The sequence below is a fragment of the Meriones unguiculatus genome, chromosome 1 (assembly GCF_030254825.1).
Source record: "Meriones unguiculatus strain TT.TT164.6M chromosome 1, Bangor_MerUng_6.1, whole genome shotgun sequence".
In the NCBI taxonomy this organism is placed as follows: domain Eukaryota; kingdom Metazoa; phylum Chordata; class Mammalia; order Rodentia; family Muridae; genus Meriones; species Meriones unguiculatus.
In genome coordinates this window covers 30123377-30145573 of record NC_083349.1, presented here as the reverse complement: position 1 = coordinate 30145573, position 22197 = coordinate 30123377, and the positions used below count along the sequence as shown (strand labels likewise).

The 22197-nt window shown below is 40.6% G+C and overlaps 1 protein-coding gene and 1 non-coding gene across 2 annotated transcripts; both read left to right on the top strand.

Moving 5' to 3' along the window:
- The first annotated feature begins 13071 nt into the window (after positions 1-13071).
- LOC132651123 (U6 spliceosomal RNA) lies at positions 13072-13176 on the top strand. The gene has a single exon (XR_009588994.1). It is a non-coding gene; the product is annotated as a U6 spliceosomal RNA (small nuclear RNA).
- Positions 13177-15974: 2798 nt separating this feature from the next.
- Positions 15975-16928, top strand: LOC110540502 (olfactory receptor 5A1). Its single transcript, XM_021627269.2, has one exon. The coding sequence runs from the start codon at positions 15975-15977 to the stop codon at positions 16926-16928; it is 954 nt and encodes a 317-aa protein (XP_021482944.1).
- The last annotated feature ends 5269 nt before the right edge of the window (positions 16929-22197 follow it).

The following is a 22197-nucleotide window of genomic DNA, read 5'->3' as shown; positions in this document are numbered from 1 at the left end:
AAATTTAAGGTTAATTCCATCTTGAAAATTGGCAAATCAAATGATATGTGCTCAGCAAGCTGGAGTGAAGGTGAAGAAAAATGGGGGGAAATACAACTGTAAGGAAAGGGTGATGTCTTGGCATAGTGGAGCACTCCTGTAATCCCAGCACTCTGGAAGGCAGAGGCAGGTGGATCTCTGCGAGTTCAAGGCCAGCCTGGTCTACAAAACAAGTCCAGGACAGTCAGGGCTGCACAGACAAACTCTATCTCCGGGAAGAAAAGAAAAAAGAATGAAGGAAAGGAAAGGAAAGGAAAGGAAAGGAAAGGAAAGGAAAGGAAAGGAAAGGAAAGGAAAGGAAAGGAAAGGAAAGGAAAGGAAAGGAAAGGAAAGGGAAGAGAAGAGAAGAGAAGAGAAGAGAAAAGAAAAGAAAAGAAAAGAAAAGAAAAGAAAAGAAAAGAAAAGAAAAGAAAAGAAAAGAAAAGAAAAGAAAAGAAAAGAAAAGGAAATGGGGAGCCTAGGATGGTGGGGTACACCTTTAATCCCAGCACATCCCAGAGAAGCAGAGACAGGGATATCTCTTGTGACTTTCAGGCCAATCTAGTCTACATAAGAAATCCCAGACCAGGCAAAGCTACATGGTAAAACCCTGTCTCAGGAAAAAACTAAAAAGTAAAAGGAAGTGGGGCTATCCAGGCTGCTGAGGAATTAACACCTGAAAACATTCCTGTATAAAATTACCTCCATCAACCAGAGCCCTATGCCATTCTCTGTGACCTTCTGACATGAAAAGACATCACAGAGATTGTGATGAAAACGATTTGTTTTCTCTCTATGTCTGGGCCCTACTCCTAGTACTGTCCCTCCCTGCAGGTTTCCCTGTGGGCATGTCAGTCACGTCCTCTGGATCTCAGCAAGAACTCCCATCCCTCGGCCTCAGCTCCAAAAACCTCCTATTCTGAAACATGGGTTTTCTTTTCTATCTCTATCTCCCTCTTACTTTTGAAATAACTTCTTTAGGACTAAAGCTTACAGAAGGAAAGTGCTATTCTCCTCTAGAGAAATCAAGTTAGCATCCTCAGTCCGAAAAGTAAAACCGTAAGTGGGAGATGACCCGACACCCATATGCATACGGGAAGCATTGACTAATTGATAGAATTTAGCTCCTATTAAGCAAATCAAATTTGATTGTAGTCAATAAACACTTTTTTCAAAGTGATTCTACAAAATGATGCATCTAATACCAATGTGCATGTTAGTACTAATATGCGTTACAATTAATATTATACCTAACAACTGCACCATAAAATGTGGGGCTAGAGAGATGTCTCACGGGGTAAGAGCACTGGCTGCTCTTGCAGAGGACCCAGGTTCAGTTCCTAGCACCCACACAGTGGTTCATAATTATCCATAAGCCAAGTTCCGTGTAATCTGATGCCCGTTCTGGACCCAGGGACACCAGGCATGAATGTGGTGCACATACATTAGGTACATGCAGACAAAGCACTAATACACATAAAATAAGACAATCTTTAAAAAAAAAATTGGTGCCAATTTGAATGAATTAAAGGACATCTATGTAGCATATAAAGTACTGGTCATATATATATTATATATATATGTATTCATATATATATATGTATTCATATATATATACATATATATATATATATATATATGAATGTTCAACTGGCATTTGTGAACTGGGTAAGGATTGTGACTAGGTACCATCTGGTCAGCTGTGGGTCCAGATAATAACCAAAAATGGAAGACACAAATCTCCCCTCTCTCTAGAGCTGGTATCATTCTTCTCCTGCTCTTAAGCATCATAGCTCCTGGTGTGCCATCGTTTGGACTCTGAAATTCACACTAGTGAGCTCCTAGGTTCTTAGGTCCTCCCCTCATATTGAGAGGACTGGTTCTGGGGCCTTCACACTGGACTGAGACAAAAGAAGCCTACCTGATCTCCAACCTTTCATACAACCTTTCATGGAGCTAATTTGCCTCCATAATAATATGAAACAATTCCCCTAAAAGTCCACTGTCTCTCCTTGTTCCATCTATCTATCTATCTATCTATCTATCTATCTATCTATCTATCTATCTAAATACATCTTCTCAGTTCTATCTTTCTAGAGAGTTCTTATGTTTGTGGTTAATTTACTCATGTACTTTTGCCACATTAAAAAAATACAAAACCAGGCTTGGGAGAGCTGTTTTTGCCCCTCATCAGCTGCAGCACTCTGAGAACAGGCCCCTACCTCACCTGGGTAGTGGTGGCGGGCATGCAGGAATGTTGTCCTGGTACCTCACCTGAGCAACTTGGGTGAGCTGGTCCCAGGTAAGCTGGCTTCACCTCTCGATGGCTGCAGCATTTGGGAGAGTGGGCCCCACACCTTACCTGAGGAAAGCAGAAGAGTTGGACCAGTGATTAGGGCACAGGAGAGCTGGCGGGCTGAACAACTCAGCTTCCACCAAGGCCTAGATCCATGGCTTTGAGTTGGCCAACTCCAACATCTACCCCATCTATGAACTGCTGGAACACGTGAAGGAGCCAGTCCTACAGAACCAAAGCTGTGGGAGCACCAGGACAACAACAACAGGATATCTGAGGAGTCCTAGTAACAATCCAGTGTTGATAGTGTAGAAGAAGCCAGAGGCCCCGAACCAGACCAATGACTGATTGCAATGAACATTTGCAAATAATGCTATTTGGGCAAAAGGGTATTCTGTCTGACACACTGAGGCTCTTATAGCGAAATATGTTGTTACTGCTGTTTGGGTTTGGTTTGGTTTGGTTTGGTTTCTTTTTGTTGGGAGCTTGCAGGGGCAGAGGGCAGATATGAAGGGATGGGAAGATGGGTGGGATTGGGGTGCATGATGCGAAATTCACAAAGAATCGATAGAAGCTAACAAAAATTACAAAACCAAATAACACATGTAGACAAATAAATTCCACATAGAATTATAAATCAAAGTAGAAGGCAATAATATATAATTGAACTCAGATTTATCTCAGTCGCATACTGTGCACAGTAGATTGAATTCTCTAGTAGATTCTCTTAAAACATGATTTTATTTTATGTTTGTATAGCATTTTAGCATTGCTGTTTTAAATGAGCATATTTGAAACAGAACCCAGAGGGAAATACAGAGGTACTTAGAGAAAAACATCTTGTTCTCATAATGGAATTTGAAACGTTATTTCAGCTTGCATGTCTTCCACGGAAACTAGAAAAAAAACCTTAAATACAACATAGATCCAAGACTTTGTAATAAATCTAAGATAACTGTTAATTTCAAAATATTAGAGGTCTTTTAAATATATGTATATAAGATATAGCATAGTTAGAAATCACAAGACCTGAATTCAATTCTCTATTGTACTGTGGAAAACTACTCTATTGATCATTCATACTTTGAGGAAGCTAAACAACTATAGTAAACATGTCTAATAACCAAATAAGCATGATCATATCTGAGGTAATTTTATCAACAAACTATCTTCACAAAAGCCTACAAGGTTATGCCCCTATATGATGTTGCTGCCACCTACTGGAAGTGTGGTTAAATTGCACACAACTTTAAGAGCCCATGTTGATAAGTGGTAGGAGGCTGCCCTAATATGCAAAGGGTTCTGGTTACACGTCCATTACTTCAAATAATAATTTTCTAAAATATCCCACTCTGAGGGATGGGCATAAGACTCCAGCACCTAGCAGCGACTGAGAACCCTCAAACACATCACATGACCTGTGCTCTACACACTGTACAAGCGTGTGTCCACGACAGAACTACTAAGCAAACTGTTCGTACAACAGAAAACTACACAGCAATTAGAACGAGTGAGACGGTGATGTGCAGTAGCAACACGGGTAATCGACAAATGCTTGGTGCTGAGCGAAAAAGCCAGGCTCAGACTGTGTTTCCTGCTATCTAGTTGGGTTGACTTCGTCCACTCTGTCTCTTGAAGCTTAATATTGACACTGTCTTTCATACGAAGATCAGGGCATTCTGCCAATGACAGCACCTACCACTGTTACCCTCATATTGCTTTTCAAAGACTGTGGTTCTTGTTTAACTAAAGGACTGTCCTCTTCGCCTCTCAGATATTCCATGCAGATCATTCGCAACAAACTCAACTTAGTGTTCTTGTTTCAGTGAAACACTGGATTCTTTACTCTAAATTATGCCGGAGGAGATCTGTCATCTTGGTCCACTGAACACATGTCACTGTCTGATCCAGTAAACAGTGTGACATTTACTCCCAGCTGATCATGCTGAGGTGGTAGATTGAGAATTCAGAATGTATGTAGAATACTCTGCTCGATAACAGCTTTGCAGTACGTTTTCCATATCGTCTCGAGCATACTTCCAAACTATCTAGCAATATCATTCAGGTTTAAGAGAAGTAGTTTGTCTTCCTCAAACTCTCATCCTCCCAGAGTATACTGAAACAAGCTGGCAGCAATAGGGCCTAAACTAGTGGCTCTTGAGAGGATAGATACCATTTGGCAAAGCAATTCATATGAACTTAAGAAATATTTAACAAGCAAGTGTCTTCCTCAGACAGGCACTGTTTCCATGGCTACATAGAACCATAATCATTTGAGGATTTCAAGTTACCAGTTTCCTGTGTGTCTACCCAAATGCCTCCATTTTAAGTCTCATGGTCTCTTTTCCTCAAGCATATCAAGGAGTGGGGTGAGACTGTCAGTTGATAAGGTACTTGTCATACAAACAGAAGGTCCTGAGCTCTATTCCCGGTGCCTACTTTTAAAAAGTCAGCTATGACAGAGTCTGGAAGGTGGTCAAGCTTATCCTGTGATCTTTCTAGCTAGCCAGTACAACTGAATCCTGGAGCTCCATGCTCAGTAATAGACCTTGTCTCAAAAAATAATAAGGTTGAGAGTGATTGAAATATATACCAGATATCTACCTCTAGCCTACACACACACACAAAGCGTAGTGTAAGTTTTACCTAAGAAGCTCCATGATATGCACAATTAAGTTTTGTTATGATTTCAAGTCTTACTAACGTAAAGAAATAAGAGAATTTTTTTTAGCTACTCCAAAACGACAGTTGTGTGATTGGGAAGTGACTGAGAGTTCAAAAACTCAAAGTAAGAATTACTTCTGTAAGTGTTCCACTAAAATAGCCAACCGCCCTAATAATCATGGTAAGCACAAATGATGTGGTCACGGTTACATGCAGCAGTTGCTTAGTGTCCCAAGGCTTGACATGAATAGAACCTCCATGATAAGCAACTTTGTTTAATGGCGTAAGGACCAAACAAACAAAATTCTCATGTGTTTCTAGTGAGTTCTAATAAAGACTACATAGTCTTCATTGAAGTGTAAACAAACTAAATTCAACAGCAGTCAGTAATTACTCACCGTGACCAAACAGAATTCATTTCTGGAACACAAACATATTCAACATAAACGGAGAAGTAAATCTGAAACACCACAATGATAGAATGAAAAATAAAACAATACAACCTACAGAAAGTTTAACTTGCAAAATTTATCATTTCATGATTTAAAAAGAAACTCATCATGCTAGATATAAAAGTTTACCTCACATAATAAAGGCTATGTAACACAAGTCTGCAGGTACCATCATAACTGATGTTTAAGAGCTGAAGGCTACACACAGATACACACACACTTTTTTAACCTTAAAGTTCTTTGCTTTTATATTACACCCTCTAGTTTTGTGTTTTTAGTAAGAATGTATGTATCTCTTGTGTATTTGCTTCTCATTCTTTTTATTTGTCTCTTTTTCTTCTGTTTTGCTCTACTCTGGTGTTTTTTATCTTTATTTATTTTATATGCCTGTTTTTTTAGATGTTTCTGTTTGAGACAGAATGAGTATGGATTCCAACGGGGGCTGAGATGGGAAGGATTTCAGAGTTGGGGGAGGGAAAATTCAATTAGAATATACTGTATGAAAAAACAAGAGAATAATAGAAAAAAGTTGAAGGCTTTCTCATTAAAATCAGGAGTGGCATAAGGAGGCTGACTCTTCCTTATAGTTCATTGCATACATGGAAGTTCTGGCCAAAGCAATTAGGCAAGAAAAAGAATTTAAAACATTCAAAATAAAAGGTAGACTTTAAACTGTCTGCATATGCCATGTTTGTGTATTTAGAAAACTCCAAATACGTCATTAAAACAGCTGTTAATAATTAAGAAACAAATTTAAATTTTGTAAGATACAAACCCATGCAAAAAGAAATCAGTGTTATAACTAAAATCAAAGTACCACACTGGCTTCCTGTTTAGGGCTCTCATGTTATAAATGAGTGTCATTTTCCTGTGTTTTTATTGCCACATTTGAGAGATTTTTTGTGTGTGTGTGCTTTTGTCTGGTTATTTTGCCATGTAAAATGTGCCAAAGAAGTGTCTTTCATTCGCACTCTGAAAAGAAAGTAACCATGGACAGAAAGTGTGTGGCTTCTCAGGTAAGGAAGCCACCACTGACCCAGAAGTCAGTAGTCTGCATCTCAGAGTATGGTCCTCATCAGTACCTGACCACAATGCCATTTCACTCTTGGAAGCCCCAACCTACAGAATTGCCAAGAAATAAATTTCTGTTTATAGGCCACTCTGTGATCTGTCATAGGAACAAAAACAAAACAGCAATTGGTATCAAGAAGTGAACGTGCTGCTATAATAAATACTCCAAATTCATAATGAGTTGAGCCTGGAAGAAGATCATGTTCATGCAATTGCCATGAAGAGACCTAACATTGTCATGAATAGACCTGACATTGCCATGAATAGACATGACATTACCATGAATAGACCATTAAGGGTGAGTCTGATCAAGAAGCAGAAAGACAAGAGGACAGCCCTAGAGAAAGCTTCCATCTTCTTAGAAAATATCTAAGCAATTATGAACACAGCGTTGATAGAAATATCGTACAGTAAAGGGCATTCTGCTTAGGTCTAGATGGAAATGGGGAGGTTGTGGACAGTGGCGTGAAAGTGTTTCTTTCCAGAACATGGCCAATAATGTGACTGACCTGTATTTGTGTCTTAATGTCTTACGGAAGGTAGCCTTTCCCATGTGGGCACTTAGCTAATGAGACTTCTAAGTGAACTGTTGAAGGAACGATTTTACTCCCCACTCCATATTAAAGTGTGAAGAGAGAAATAAAAAAGAGAAATGCCTCGAAAATGACATTATTAATCAAACTAGAACCTGAAAATTTGGTGTCTTAATCAGTGTTCCATTACCGTGAAGAGACACCATGAGCAAGGTAACTCTTATTTAAAAAAAAAAAGTATTTAATTAGGGGCTTGCCTAAAGTTTCAGGTGTTAGTCCATTGTCACCATGGCAGGAAGCATGGTGGCACTCAGGCAGGCAGGCTGGCATGGTGCTGGTGAAGTAGCAAAAAGCTCTACATCCATAGGCAAAGAGAGAGGCTTGAGGTTTGACATGGGCTTTTGAAACCTCAAAGTCCACTCCCAGTAACAAGGTCACCCCTTGTATTCCTTTAGTCCTTTCAAATACTACCATTCTCTGGTGGCTAAGCATCCAAATATAGGAGCTTATGGGGGACATTCTTATTCAAACCACCACATTTGGGAAATTGTCAGCCTATTCATGTTTCAAAAGATGAGGAATATTCAAAAACAATGGTAAGAGTATGGCCAAGTTATTGTTCATTGGTGAGATAAGTTAGTACAGGTGTGAGCTAGAAATACATTCAGCCACTTCAGCAGGAACAGAATAAACCTATTCAGCGCACGTATGCTACTCTTCAAGACAAGGAACGAATGAGCATGAATGTAATTTGGAGACCATTAGGGCTCCCTCATCAGTCTCCAGAATGAGGAACAGTTCTTAGTTTTCATAGGCCAGATGACCTTTGCCCAAAGCTGTTGGAGTTTGGGCTATCTACGGGATCACTAGGATTACAAGACCTGTCCAACTGAGCCATAAGAACAGGGCTGTTACCTGAACTGGTCTAGAAGGACAGACCGTTGCCAGAATAGAACTACGAACTACTATGATTTACCGTTATATTAGAAATTCAAGACAAAGAAATAACAAGATGTTCAGTCTCTGACATAGACTTTTTAATATTTGTTTATTTTATTTTATTTTATTTTGTGTGTACGAATGTTTTGTCTGCCATGCATGTGTGTGGACCACATGCATTCCTGATGCTCACAGAGGTCACAAGAGGGCATCAGATCCCATGGAACCGAGGTTACAGATAGATGTGCACAACCATGTGGGTGCTAGAAACTGAACACAAGCCCTCTACAAGTGCAACAAGCGCTCTTAACTGCTGAGTCATTTCTCCAGCCCCAAAGCAAAGTATCTTTTAGTGTCAAAGAGAATAACATACACACACAGAGAGAGAGAGAGAGAGAGAGAGAGAGAATAAAATATTCACGAATAAAATTTTTAATTACATGTACCAGGTATCAGCTTTGATCAGGATTGATATGGTGATTTTGGCTATAAGCTCAATAATAATAAAGCAACAATATATATTCAATAATATTTTAATAAAAACACACAAAATTATAAAACTGTATGTTGGTAGATGCACAAATGTTGAAACCAGGGGTCTGTGTTCCTCAGGAGAAAAAGTTCAACACTTGTCACTGAAACTCTTAGGATATAGCTATCATTAGTAATGAAAATTAGCTATCAGTGTGATTAAACATTATCCACACACTTAGGGGACAATATGGATCAAATCTGACAACTCGTTCAGCAAACATCTGCAAAATAAATACTTTAGCTTTTGTGAGTCTTATGTTGCTTTTGTTTGTTGGTTGGTTGGTTTGTTTCATTGATTTTACAACCTTTTCAAATATATTTTTAAATCATTATTAATACATAGCCATTGAAGGGCAAGGTTTTAATATTAAGCCATGGTTTACAGACTCCTTGCATAGATTTAGAGTAAAAGGTAGATTAAGGGATTTTTGTGTATAGCCTGAGAGGAAGAGACTGGGTCTGAGCTGCAAATACAGGTGATAGAGATGCCTGTGGCCTCTGAGGCAACCAAAGACTACATCACTTGCTGAAGGCAAGGAGGAAGTAAGGGCCTGAGATAAAGATATGAGAAACTTCCTGTGTGTGCATACACGTGTGTGTGAGTGTGTGAGTGCATGAAGACACACATGTTCCTGTGTGTATGTGTATGTGGAAGCCAGAGATTGACAGTGAGTTTCTTCCTTGATCATGTCCTGCCTTTATTTTGAGATAAATTCTCTCAGCATTCCCAGAGCTTCTAGCAAGTTTCAGAGGCTCTTCTGTCTCTCCCTACCCAGGACTGGGATCACAAGTGCCCCTCACCATGCCTGGCTTTTACATGGCTTCTGGGAACCAGACTCAACTCCTCGTGCTTGCTCTGAAAGCACTTTATAGACTGAATCCATCTTTCCAGTGTCGAGAAACATGTTTATGGCACTAGGATCTTAATCCGGAGATTGGGCATTCTATACAGACAATCTACCAGAGTTATGGTTCTGGCTAAGATACAAATAAAAAAGAGGAACTTACAAAAAAAGAGGCCAGAGAGATGGAAGCAGGAAAAGTAGAAAGAGAATTAAGCCACAAAAGAATCAAGAAGAGCTGCTACAAATAGCATGCCAGTTTTTAGCACAGGGCTGTCTGTGGATAGTGCTCATTGAATGTAATGACAGGCAGGTGACCTTAAAAAGCCAAGTATCAATGGTGTGGAGGCAGAATCAGTAGCTCTTCAAGGCAAACCCACTGCCTTAGCACACATTCCAAATAGCTCTCACGTCTACCTTTCCTGATCCACCCTCCACCTTTACAGATCTTCTCAGATCGTCAGCCATAACTCCTGCTGCTATTATCCTGTGTAGTCTCCTTTCTAAAATGGCTCTTCCCCCAAGCAATATGTAGTTGATCTACTGACAACAGAGTAACATTTCTGTGAGAAGCTACAACCTTAAATTCTCACCCACATGATGGCCTAAACATGAGCTGAACAAGGACAACACCAACAAACATGCCAAAGTGATGGGGAAAGACCATGAGGCCTCTACCCTACACAAAGAACTACAGGCATCTAAGGAATGCTGAGAGAAATTATCTTCTCCAGGGAAGAGCACACCAATTGGTTAGCCAATACCAAATGGTCAGCTGTGAAAACATACATACAAGTAACATTATACAGACTGAGCAGGTTATCTTTAGGAAAATAGTTGTATATATGTATTTGCATGTAACAGCAAATAAAGAAAAAGAGGCCATGGATTTGAAAAAGAGAAAGGAAGGGCTGGAGAGAAAAGGGGAGAGAAGAAAATATGTAATCATATTATCTCAAATATTTTTAATTAAATGTATTTAAAGAGTCAAGATTTGAATTAGGAGCATTTGAGTTAGAATCATTTTTTTTCCTCTTTAAAACTTTTATTACATTTGTTTTCCTAGTGATCAAGCCTTCCACCCAAACCTCATTTCCCCATGCTCCATCCTCTCCATGTTTGAATCTTTCCACCCTCAGTGTTTCCTCGATTTCATTTTGCCTCTGTTTTACCCTACTGCCCCCAGCACATACACGCCTTCAGGCATCTTCCCCCATGTCCACTTCTAGTTTTCTGACCTTCACATGTGCTCTAGGTTAAACATACAAAACAGCGGGTTTCAAGCTAATATCCACCCATCAGACAAAGCACACAGCATGTGTCTTTCTGGTCCTGGATGACTTCAGTATAATTTTTTCCAGTTCGATCCAGTTACCTTAAAAAGTCATGATTTTGGTTTTCTTTTTACATCTGAGTAATACTTTATTGAGTAAATATGTCACATTTTCTTTATTCATTCATCAATTGATGGGCACCTTGGTTGGTTCAATTTCCAAGCTATTGTGAGTTGAACCACAATGAAAATGGATGTGTAAACATCTCAACAGGAGAAATTTTGGAGCAAAGTGCCAACAGAGCTGCACAGTTATTTTTAAACTAATTATTACATTGAGATTCTGAGCCAATGAAGGATCTAAAGATAAACATTCACTCATAATGTTTTAACAGCTTCTTGGCCATTTTGAATTTGTTTACTCCTCAGAACTTTGTGGGTGTATAAGGGATTCATGGATTAACACGCAAAAGGCATGAAGTTCAGGGCTTAGCACATAGGAGGAGCTCAGTAAGCACCATCGGCCCAGCCCCACGGGTTCCAGAGCAGAGAAGAACGGGGTTAGTAAGCCTGCGTTCACATGCAGCCAGTCGTGTTTCCTTAAGCCAAGTGTTTATGCTGGCCTGTGTACTGCTGCAACCCAGAGCTTCTTCATCGACTACCAGAAGGCATGGTGAATGTCCTTCAGGGGATAGAAGACTTGGCCATAGAAGTGATATTTAATAAGATTGTCTTTGGAGCATATATGTGAGTTTTACTGTATACAACCCCAGAGAGCAATTAACCGCAGAGCTTTTAAGTTTGAGAAATGTATTCTCATAAAGATCCTCTAGGGTAAACCTCTCCAAGGAGAGAAGAAGCAAACCCTTCCCATGTTCACCCCAAATACCAGTTTCAAACACTTCCAAAACTGACCCTAAATGTATATATTTGCTAGTTCCAGTGGAGCTCCTCAAAGAGCTCAGGCTCTCCCCATCCTTCCCATATCTTTTTCCTCCATTTCTCTACCTGCACTTTCTGAATGACAAGAATGACATACTTTCTGTATGTATATTTCGATCCTTGAAAGCCAGCCTCAGTTTCTTATCCACACTCAGCAGCATTTTGGAGACTGAAGGCAGCCACTGAAGTCTAGTTAAACTCCCTCGAAAGAAGGACAACTCAAGACGCGTGTCAGCAAAAGACAGAACAGGAGGGAGAGGGTGAGTGCAGTTGCTCATGGATCACTCCTTATCTTCATCACTGCATTCCTCTTCCTTACAGCACAGCCTAGACACTGACGAACCCAGAGAGCAGCCAAGGTTTGACTTAGAGCTTTGTTCTTTGCATAGTTCATTATCTACCCTTCCTCAAATCCAACCAAATCTGTTTTAAGAGTTTCCCTTTTGTAGTTTTTTTAAGGGAAATTTGCTTTATTTCTTACACCAGTTTTATGTTGGCAGCAGCTATGAACTAATGTACAAGGGTTTCCAACAAGGCCTCTGTATCTTCTCTTATGAGCAACATGCTCCATCAGAGTGTTACAATTGATGAGTTTCCATTGGCATGGCAATAGCATCCAACATGCAGTTTATTAATACACTGAGTTCATGTTTGGCACTAGCTATGATATAGGTTAGGAAAGACATATAGTGACAGTTATCCACGAATATACTGTCCTACAGATGACTTCCTGACCAGCATATCCTTCATACTCTCTGCCTGTCCGTTCTTCCCTGGCCCTGGGCACCAGCAATCACAAAGATCATGATAATGTTTCCATAGCTTTTTCAGAGTAGGTGCTTAGAATTATATAGTGTGTGGCCTATGGTTTCTTTTACTTAGAAAAACAAAGTTTACAGCACTTTCATATCTCTAAAAGGTATGGTAACACATATGGGTTTTAGCATTATGTTTTTCAAGATGTCTGATATTTTTTTTTTTGTTTCCAAGTACTCTCATGTATCATTTATATGCTTACATAAAAATCTTTGAAAAAAAACAGAACAAATTGTTTGGATATTTCTGAATTTCTGATTTCAAAACTAGAATTCAAGATAACATATAGAAAATCAAGATTTCCAATAAATCCTACTATGTGTCTCTGAATCACGAGCACTTGCCATTCAGCTAAACAAGTAAATAATCTCGCAGTCATGTTGTATTATTAGCTGATGTGTGTAGAGGTTCTTGACATAATTCTGTACTGGGTCCTAAATGTCCCACATTGTTGGAAGGGAATAAAAGAAACATGTCTTGTCACCTTGTCAACTATTAAACATTCAGTAGATCTCTGAATTTTGAAATTTTGTTAATTTTCCACTAAAATTTTTGTGAAAAGAAAATCTGAAGTAAATATAAAGTAAATTTATACAAAAAATATTTTCCAAAAGGCAAGTTACTCTAAAGAAAAACAGTTTCTCGTTGTATTAATTTCAGAGAAGCTGCCAAGTAAGAAAGGAAAGGCCATGCTTCCTTTGGCAGCGCATTCACTAAAACTGAAATAACACAGAGAGGATTAGCATGGCCCCTGTGCAAGGGTGACACACAAACTCATGAAGCATTGTGTATTAAAAATATTTTCAAAGTTTCTTTTTTATAGAAAATTTTTTCATGCAATATATTCTGATCAATTTTCCATCCCCCATCTCCTCCCAGTCCTCTACAACTCCACAGCCTTTCTTTCCCCCTTTTTAAAAAACTAACAAGCAAACAAAAAAAACACATAATTTTTAAAGAATGAGAAAAACACAAAGACACACATATAAAGATCCTCCATAAAAACACAAAGCTAGAAAACATAACATATAAACAAGACCAGTAAGACCCAAAAAAAGCCTAAACAAAGCAGCATTAGACAGAAATGTGTACAAAGTACCATGTAGTTCATTTTGTCTTAACTATTTACAACTGGTCTTGGGTCCTACCTACCTTTGTGTGGCTAATATGCCCAGACAGACTGCCTTGGAGAGAACTAATTAACTGTTTTCCACCTTCAAAGCATTTTCTGCCTCCTGTAATGGTCACAGCAACTAGTGGTTCTATTTCTGTTTTACCACATTTGAATAACAGTCTGTCTTCTGTCAGCGTCTATAATGTTCATTATTACATTGCACACTTCACAGTGTTTGTTTAAAAAAAGAAGAAGAAAGGAAGGAAGGAAAGATGGAAAGACGGAGGGAGGGGAGGAGAGAGGAAGACAGAGAGAGAAAGAGAGAGACTCAAGAACTCAAGGTCCTGGTTCTAGAACTGAAACCAACATTTGGTCAAGTTTACTTCTCCTTGATGGGTTTCCAAATCATATTTAAACTTTTACAATAAAGAAAAGAATTCAGAGGGAACAGAGAGCCAGAGGGTTAAGTCTGAGGACTCGGAGTTCAATCTCTGGGACCTACATGATGAAAAGGGAGAACTGACTACACAGTTTGTTTTTTTACTTCCGCACATACAATGCCACACATATACCGTAGCACATGTGTGATCTGTGTCTAGACACATGCACACACACACAAAATGTCAGAGGGTGAAAAAAAAGAGGAAATGAAATTTCTGAAGAAACTTCTATGGCCTTGAATACAGTCCTAATTACTAGTTAATACTTTAAAATAGTAATTTGGACAGACTACTTAAGACAGACTTCACAGAGCAGCTTCACCAAACACTGTAATGACCTCTAATGCCACACAAACTCACTCCTTTTTTTTTTTTTCTAGTGCTTTAAACTTTGCTATCTAAATCAACATTGCTGGTTTACAGTCTTGGCTTTTTTTTTTTTTAACAATCTCTTTGTATTCAGTAGGACTCTTCCAGCTTCATCTATCACTTGCACACTGGATGAAAGAGCTGAAACAGGAAGGCTTTGAGGGCTCCAGGCACCTGCATGGGTGAGGCATGAGTCACACGGCGTGACTAAAGGACAGAACTCAGCACAGGACTGATGAGAAGAATCAGAGTGCTTCCAACTCTGCAGTGTGTCTGAGGCTCGTCTGTGTCTCATGTTTCCCTCCAAACCCAGCTGTTCATGCTAAGTTCAAACAAGGCTATTTTGGTAATAAATCGTAGAGTTTTCTTCAGATGTTTGCTAGACCTAAGTCAGAAAAGGACTCTACTGAGGGGTTTTGTATGCACAACATTGTGTATTAGGTGCTTGGTTTTGTTGTGTTCTGGAAGGTTAATGCTGTTTCCAAAGTTGAGTTTCTGGCACAGGTGAACCTAGTAAGGTCCCTGAGCCTCTCCGACTGTGTAAGAAGGGCACAGGGTTCGTTGCACCTGTACTTCATGGCCTTGGGCTTTTCTTGTTGCTATGACAAAGATCTAAGACAGAGGAATATAACGAGAAGATAGTTATTTGGCTCACAGCTCCAAAGGTTGTTAGTCCACATCTGGTGAAGGCTCCATGCTATATCACAAAGTGGTGAGGAAAACCATAAAGGTAGACAGAGTGTGTGGAAGAGATTAGAACAAAGAAACTAACCTAAAAAAAAAAAAAAAAACTAACCTATTTTTTATAGGCTCACGTTTGCATAAACTAATCCATTCCTGTAAGAACTAATTCAGTCCCAGAAGAAAGACACTAATCCTTTGTCAAGTTCCATTATCCAATACGAGCCTTGACAACCAAATTTCAACATAAATTTAGGTAGGAACAAACAATACGAAAACTATAGCATTCTGTAAGTGTCGCCTTCCACAAAGTCCTAGGGCAGGACAAAGTGACTCATTTGCAACACACATCTTAATAACTGGCTGGCCACTTACTGTGTATTGGCATTTTATACATGTCAGCTTATCAGTTTTTAAAGAAAATCCTAAAGATAGAGAAATTGAAAGAAGAGATGATAGATAGCTCTCCAAAGTGATGCGTAAGTAAATGGTACAGATATAAATTGATTGCTGGGAGTCTACGTTCATATGTGATATCCATCTCAGCTACAGTTTACTATCCAAATATTTAATGATGCAATTGTGGGGATGGAGCATTTTTATATTTTTACATGTGTGTGCGTGTGTGCATATGTTCATGTGTGTGCAGATGCAATGCATGGGGACACATGCCTCCATTGTCATTTATCAGGCACTATTTACCTTGTTTTCTGAGCTAGGCCTATTACTGGCTTGCAATATGTCAAGTAGGTTAGGCTGGCTGTCCATTCCCTTGTACTGGCTTTCTAACATGAGTTCTTGAAGTCTAACTCAGGCCCTCATGCTTACGAGCACTTAACTGACTGAGTCATCCCCCTTCCCCCTTTTGTTTTCAGCCTTCTTTAGTGCCCAGGCCCTCACGAATGTGTGATGACTTCTCCAGAGCATCTATAATGTGAATGATTGCTATTAAATCAGGTGTGCCCCTTGTCCTTGTGGCCTGTGGGAAACATGACTATAACCAACACCTGGAACAGCTCATCAGTGGCCATGTTTGTCTTCTTGGGGTTCTCAGACCATCCAGAACTCCGAACCTTCCTCTTTCTGACATTCCTGGGCATCTACCTCGTGACCTTGACCTGGAACCTGGCCCTCATCTCTCTGATCAGAGGCGACACGCGTTTGCACACACCCATGTACTTCTTCCTCAGCAACTTATCTTTCATTGACATTTGCTACTCGTCCTCTGTAGCTCCCAAGATGCTCTCTGATTTCTTTCGAGAGCAGAAGACTATCTCATTCCTGGGATGTGCTGCTCAGTTCTTCTTCTTTGTCGGTTTGGGCCTAACTGAGTGCTTCCTTCTGACAGCGATGGCGTATGACAGATATGCAGCCATCTCCAACCCCCTGCTCTACACGGCCATTATGCCGCAGGGCCTCTGCTGGCGCATGGTGGCCGGGGCATATTTCGGTGGCTTCCTGAGTTCTTTGATTCAGGCCAGTTCCATATTTCAGCTCCACTTTTGTGGACCAAATGTCATCAACCACTTCTTCTGTGACCTCCCACCAATCCTGGCACTTTCTTGCTCTGACACATTCCTCAGCCAAGTGGTGAATTTCCTTGTCGTGATCACGGTAGGAGGGACATCATTTCTCATCCTCCTGGTTTCCTACAGTTACATAGTCTCCGCAGTCTTGAAGATCAGCTCTGTGAAAGGCCGCTGGAAAGCCTTCAACACGTGTGCCTCACACCTCATGGCAGTGACCATGCTGTTTGGGACAGCACTTTTCATGTACCTGCGGCCGAGCTCCAGCTACTCATTCAGCAGAGACAAGATCGTGTCTGTGTTCTATTCGCTGGTGATCCCCATGCTGAACCCTCTCATTTACAGTTTGAGGAACAAAGAGATCAAAGATGCCCTGTGGAAAGTGATGGGAAAAAAGAAAGTGTTTTCTAACTTGTGAGTGGAAGAATACTCCTCCAGTCTACTGAAGGCATTCATGAACCTTGGCATCACCTCTCCCTCTTCCTTGGGCAAGGGAGACATTCTGTGTTCATATTTGAAAATGAACTACAAAAAATTATCCCTGAGAGAGTACAAGGAGAGACAACTGGAATGGGGGAGGCATTGGTGCAGTGATGTGGAAACTTAGTGTAGGAAAAACTTCCTGGACTCTATGAGGGTGACCCCAGTGAAGATTCCTCGTAATGGGGGATATGGAGCCTGAACCAGCCATCTTCTGTAGCAGGGACTGGGAAGATGTAGTGGTGGGACTGGGACACCAACCCAGCCACAAAACCGTCAACCTACACCCTGTCCTGCCTGCAAGATGTACTGGGGCAATGGTGTGGCAGAACTTGCAGGAGTAACCAATGACTGGTCTAACTAGAGGCCCACACCAGGAGAGGGAGTCTATGGTAGACACTGCTTGAATGGCCAGGAATGGCTGGATAGTCCAGAGTCCTAGGATAGAACCAAACAAAACTGACCAAAAAAGTCAATGAAATGACTCCTAATGATAGTCTGTTATGCTCATAGATCAGTGCCTGGCCCAATTGCCATCAGAGAAGCTGCATCCAGCAGTTGCTGGATGGGAGCAGATGCAGAGACCCACAGCCAAACACTAGGTGGAGCCTGGGGAACCCCTCAGAAGAGAGAGGGGCAGAGCCAGAAGAATATAACCCACAGAAGCAGGGCTCATAGGGGCTCACAGAGACTGACATGGCAATCACTTACATGGGTCTGATCTAGGTCCTCTGTGTATATGTTACAGTTGTTTAGCTTAGTACTCTTACGGGACTCCTAACGGTGGGAGATGGGAGAAGTCTCTGACTCTTTTGCCTATTCCTAGGACCCTTTTCCTCCTACTGGGCTGCCTCATCCAACTTTGATACAAAGATTTGTGCCTAGTCTTATGTGTATTGTTATGGATGGACATTTCTGAAGAGAAAGGTGAGAGGAGTGAATCTAGGGTGGCAGGGGTTGCGAGGAGTGGAGGGAGGGGAAACTGTGGTCAGGATGTATTGTATGAGAGAGGCTAAAATAAGAAAAAGAAAATTAAGCCCTTCCCAGCAGATGTGTCTCTCCATTCTTCATGCTCACTTGCCTATCGGGTTCACCAATCAAAGACAAAGGTAAAAGACATTTCTTCATAAAAAAATAAATAAATAAATAACCAGCTACCATCTGGACATGGTAGCCCACTCATTTAATCCCTACACTCAGGAGGCACAATCAGGCAGATCTCTGTGCATTCATGCTACCCTGAGTTTCAGGGGAGTCGGGGCTGTATAGGGAGATATTATCTCAAAACAAATTTGTAATAACATATTTTGTAATAATTGTGACAACTACCTGCTATTAGGCAATGGATGCCAAACACAAAAGTTATTTAATCAAATACTCATTACAATGCTTTGGTTATATCATACCATCTGTAGTGTGCAAAATGAAGACACAAGATCTCAGCAGGAAACCCAACTTGCTCAGCATCAAACCAAAAATAAGGGCAGATACAGGTCTTCTGGAGATTGCTGCTACCAGATGGCAGAATTTGAAGAGATCTGTTATCCATAGGTTAGATAAATTATAAGAACAAAACATCCATTCTATTAGACTGGGTCTTCTTGTTGAACTTTATGTCTGCTGAGCCATTCTCTAAGTGAAGGCTAAAGAGCATTTTTCTTTGCTATAGCTTATGCCTCAGCTATCCAAGAACCTAACAAACCCAAGTTAGATGGCCCAGTAGTATTATACTGTTACTCATCTCTCTCCAAGTCCATCATCTGTTGAGTCAGTATTGCTTAGCTCTTAACCGTGTTATCCCTTCAGCAGAAACCCCACTTCAGCTTATGTCTGTGTTGATCAGCATAATCACTCTTACCCGCTTCTGTCTGAAGAGCCCTCCAAAATCTCTGATTCTCCTCTACCTGGGTTAACACATGCAGCTCCATGAAGGATATTGCATATTTTCCATCATCTTGGGGCAATGTAGAGAAGACTTTCATATCCATATAACTGCTCATTAGAGGGAAAAACATTTAAAGTAGATTTGTCCTTCAGAGCTATCTCTCCTAAAAAGATACACTCTGGTTTCAATGTGTCTTTAGACACTTCCAACATATTCCCTTTAGCCTGGTCACTTGAGGACCCCATTGAGCCCTGTACCTCAAACATGCCTCCTGACTACACACCCAGCTTACCATGATCTTCTGTCCCCAAGCTGAGCAGAGCTTACAGAAGTTAGAACATCAAGACATGGGAGGCTCACCAGAAAGCAGGAGATGAGAGGCTGCAGGCAGTTGGCCAAACTTTGAATAGTCTCTGCTCACAGAGCAGCAGAGAAGCTCCACAGAAGAAAAGATCTCAACCTTCTCACAGCTCATTCTTCCCCTGAACACTGTACAAGCCAGCGCACTGACTTTTGGGTAAGTGTAGGCTTAGTAGCAGCAATGAAGAAATTTGATGTGATTTTGTTGTTCGAATAAGAAATGTTACTCCATACTGACAGGGGAGCATAATCAATGCATTGGAGGAGAGAGAGCTGTCTCAGGCTTCCTGGATTCCCAAAACTCACTCCCATCCAAGACCAAGAAAACTTAGGATGGCCTCTACAAGCTATACACAGTCACTGCTTGATATCCAAAACTTGCTACCTTGTATGCTAAGTGTCAGGATACATTCTTTAGTCTCTGAAAAGTAAATTTAGTAATTTAAATATACCTCATTTTGAACTTTTAGCTAGGTTGTGTGTGGTAGCACACACCTATGATTCCAGCACCGAGAGACTCTGTATGTAAAAGTGGTTGCAACACATACCTGATGACCTGAGCTCCATCTTTGGAACCCATCATGCACGAAGAGTGCCGACTCCCAGAAGCTGTCCTCTGACCTCTCCACATACACTGTGGCATACATGCAATAATAAAAACTACAATGTTAAATTAAAGAAATCAAAGCATCAGCTGAATTCCTGACAGCATTTCGTGGGTCTCTTAGTTGACCCAGTGGCTGCTTCTGAGAGGTTAGCCCAACCCAGGGAGAATGCTGTACTATTGTTGTGCCTCCCAGGAGGCTTTAAAAAGATGGCATGCTTTCTACAAGGAGACAGAGGCCACTAAAACAGAAAAAAAAGATGGGGCAGTGAGCTATCCTAGCCAATTCTCTCCAAAAATCACAATTCCATCAGCCTTCCTAGGACAGGCTGAAGGAAGGAAGAGCGTAAAACCAGAGGTGTCCTACTGTGTAGGCTCCTCTTCTAGAAGAGATGGGAATATAGTTCCAAACACGCGCTGAGGTATCTAGGCTTCTTTCACCGTCACTCACCAAATCCTGAACTGAAGTGCCATTCATAACTCCAAGGGCCTCCATGCCAGTAGGGACACACAAAGGAAAACCAAGATTTGCCAGGAATCCTCAAATCTCAGGTTAGGGCTCTGTAATGATATTCCTAGAAATGTCTGGATTTTTCAGGAATGTTGGGAAACCAAGATAATTATTCTAAATGTTTTGGAAAATAATTTAATGAGTATCATGAATTTTGTTGTCAAATCTCTCTCTCGTTCTCTCTCTCTCTTTCTCTCTCTCTCTCTCTCTCAAGCACGTCAAGGTTCCCAGGACCAGCAACCAAATCTTTGTGCCATTTTTCCTATCCTTTGACCCACCACAGTTATAACCATCTGTGATGTAATCTATGTCTGATTTCCCTCCAGACAATAAACTCCATGAATTTAGAGGTCACACTGTTTATCTGATATTCAGGAGGTACTAAATATATACTGTGATTGATCATTATCACTGATTTTTTTAAGGATATCAATGATATGACCAAATTGTGATATCTGTCCTATGAAGCTGGCTGTTGCGTGTTCTTGATGAAATGTCTGTAGATGGGTGTGAATGACTTTGCACAAAGCTCAATGCTGACCAAGCTCAGATAAGTTGATTGTGGGGTATTGCAGGATTTCCTGCATACACTTTCATCATCTCCTCATTGTCTTCTCATTGTAGAGGAGGGTGGGGACAGAAAGACAGAGGGAGCCAGCACATACAAACATGTTGCTTAGTAACTTCTTAATAACTCCCATCGCATCTGCAAGCATTTGCTACTGAAAATTGCACTTGTTCCAAATATCTGACACAAATCCCTATGCTGACTATTATATTAAACTTCTAATTTGGTGTTTGGGGGAACACTGCAGGCTGTGCATGTGTTCCAGTGAAGAAGAGCAGACGTTAGCAATGGATAAGCTGGCACGCTTGTCTTTCTAACAGAGGTAGGTGAGAGCATCCTAAAGACATGATAAAATTTGTGATTTGTGATTGTGATTTGTGCATGTTCAACTGTTATCCTCTGAAAAGTAAAACACCCATTGGTAATTTAAATATATGTCATCTTTAACTGACATATATTTAACTGAAAGTTGAAAACTCTTAGCGAGGTGTGGCAGCGCATACCTATTATTCCAGCACTCAGGAGGGCAGCCTTGTCTACACAGAGAGCTTCATGACAGCCAGCGCTACACAGCAAGGTACTGTCTCAAAAGCTAAGATGTACATGTCTAAAAGGTACAATTTCTAGCATAAAACACGGTACTTCTGAAGACACATTTGAATTAAAAGGTGATTATTTTTAATGTCACACTCATTGCATGAGCATCTGCTGAGTATTTGTGATGTATAGGGTATTAACCCCTAGGATCTCTTTCTAAAAGGAAGATTAAAAGCTAACTTCGAACAAGAAGAGAAACTTGAGTGTTAGCAATGTCAGCATTGCCATGACGTTGGTGTACTACGCTTGTGTAATGCTTTGAAGTCATGGTGCGCACTCACAGGCAGAGAGACAGCTCACTGACGCTCACAGCAACACAAATGAACAGAAGACGTAGTGTAAGGTCCAAAACGGAGGAAAAGGGAACAGACACTTGTTGGGATCTACTACACACTGCACACTCACATCCATTAGCTCATATGTCTGTTCCAAAAGAATTATTGGATAACCAGTGTATGCTGGGAAGATGCTACTAATTCAAAAGTGTTGACTTCAGGAACTTTGCATCTTAAGGGAAAAACAGAAATACAGACCATGCTGGACTGCCATAAACAAAGCCGATGGCGAATAAAACCCCAGGCTTCTCATTTCATAGACTGATATTCCAAACTCCATAATGGTCAGATTGCTCAAGGATTAGAGAGCCAAAATGTAAACTGCTTGAACCTGATGGCAATACTTG

Bases quoted from the DNA above. Each gene is read 5' to 3' on its own strand.
- LOC110540502 (XM_021627269.2), top strand. From the start codon at position 15,975: ATGACTATAACCAACACCTGGAACAGCTCATCAGTGGCCATGTTTGTC.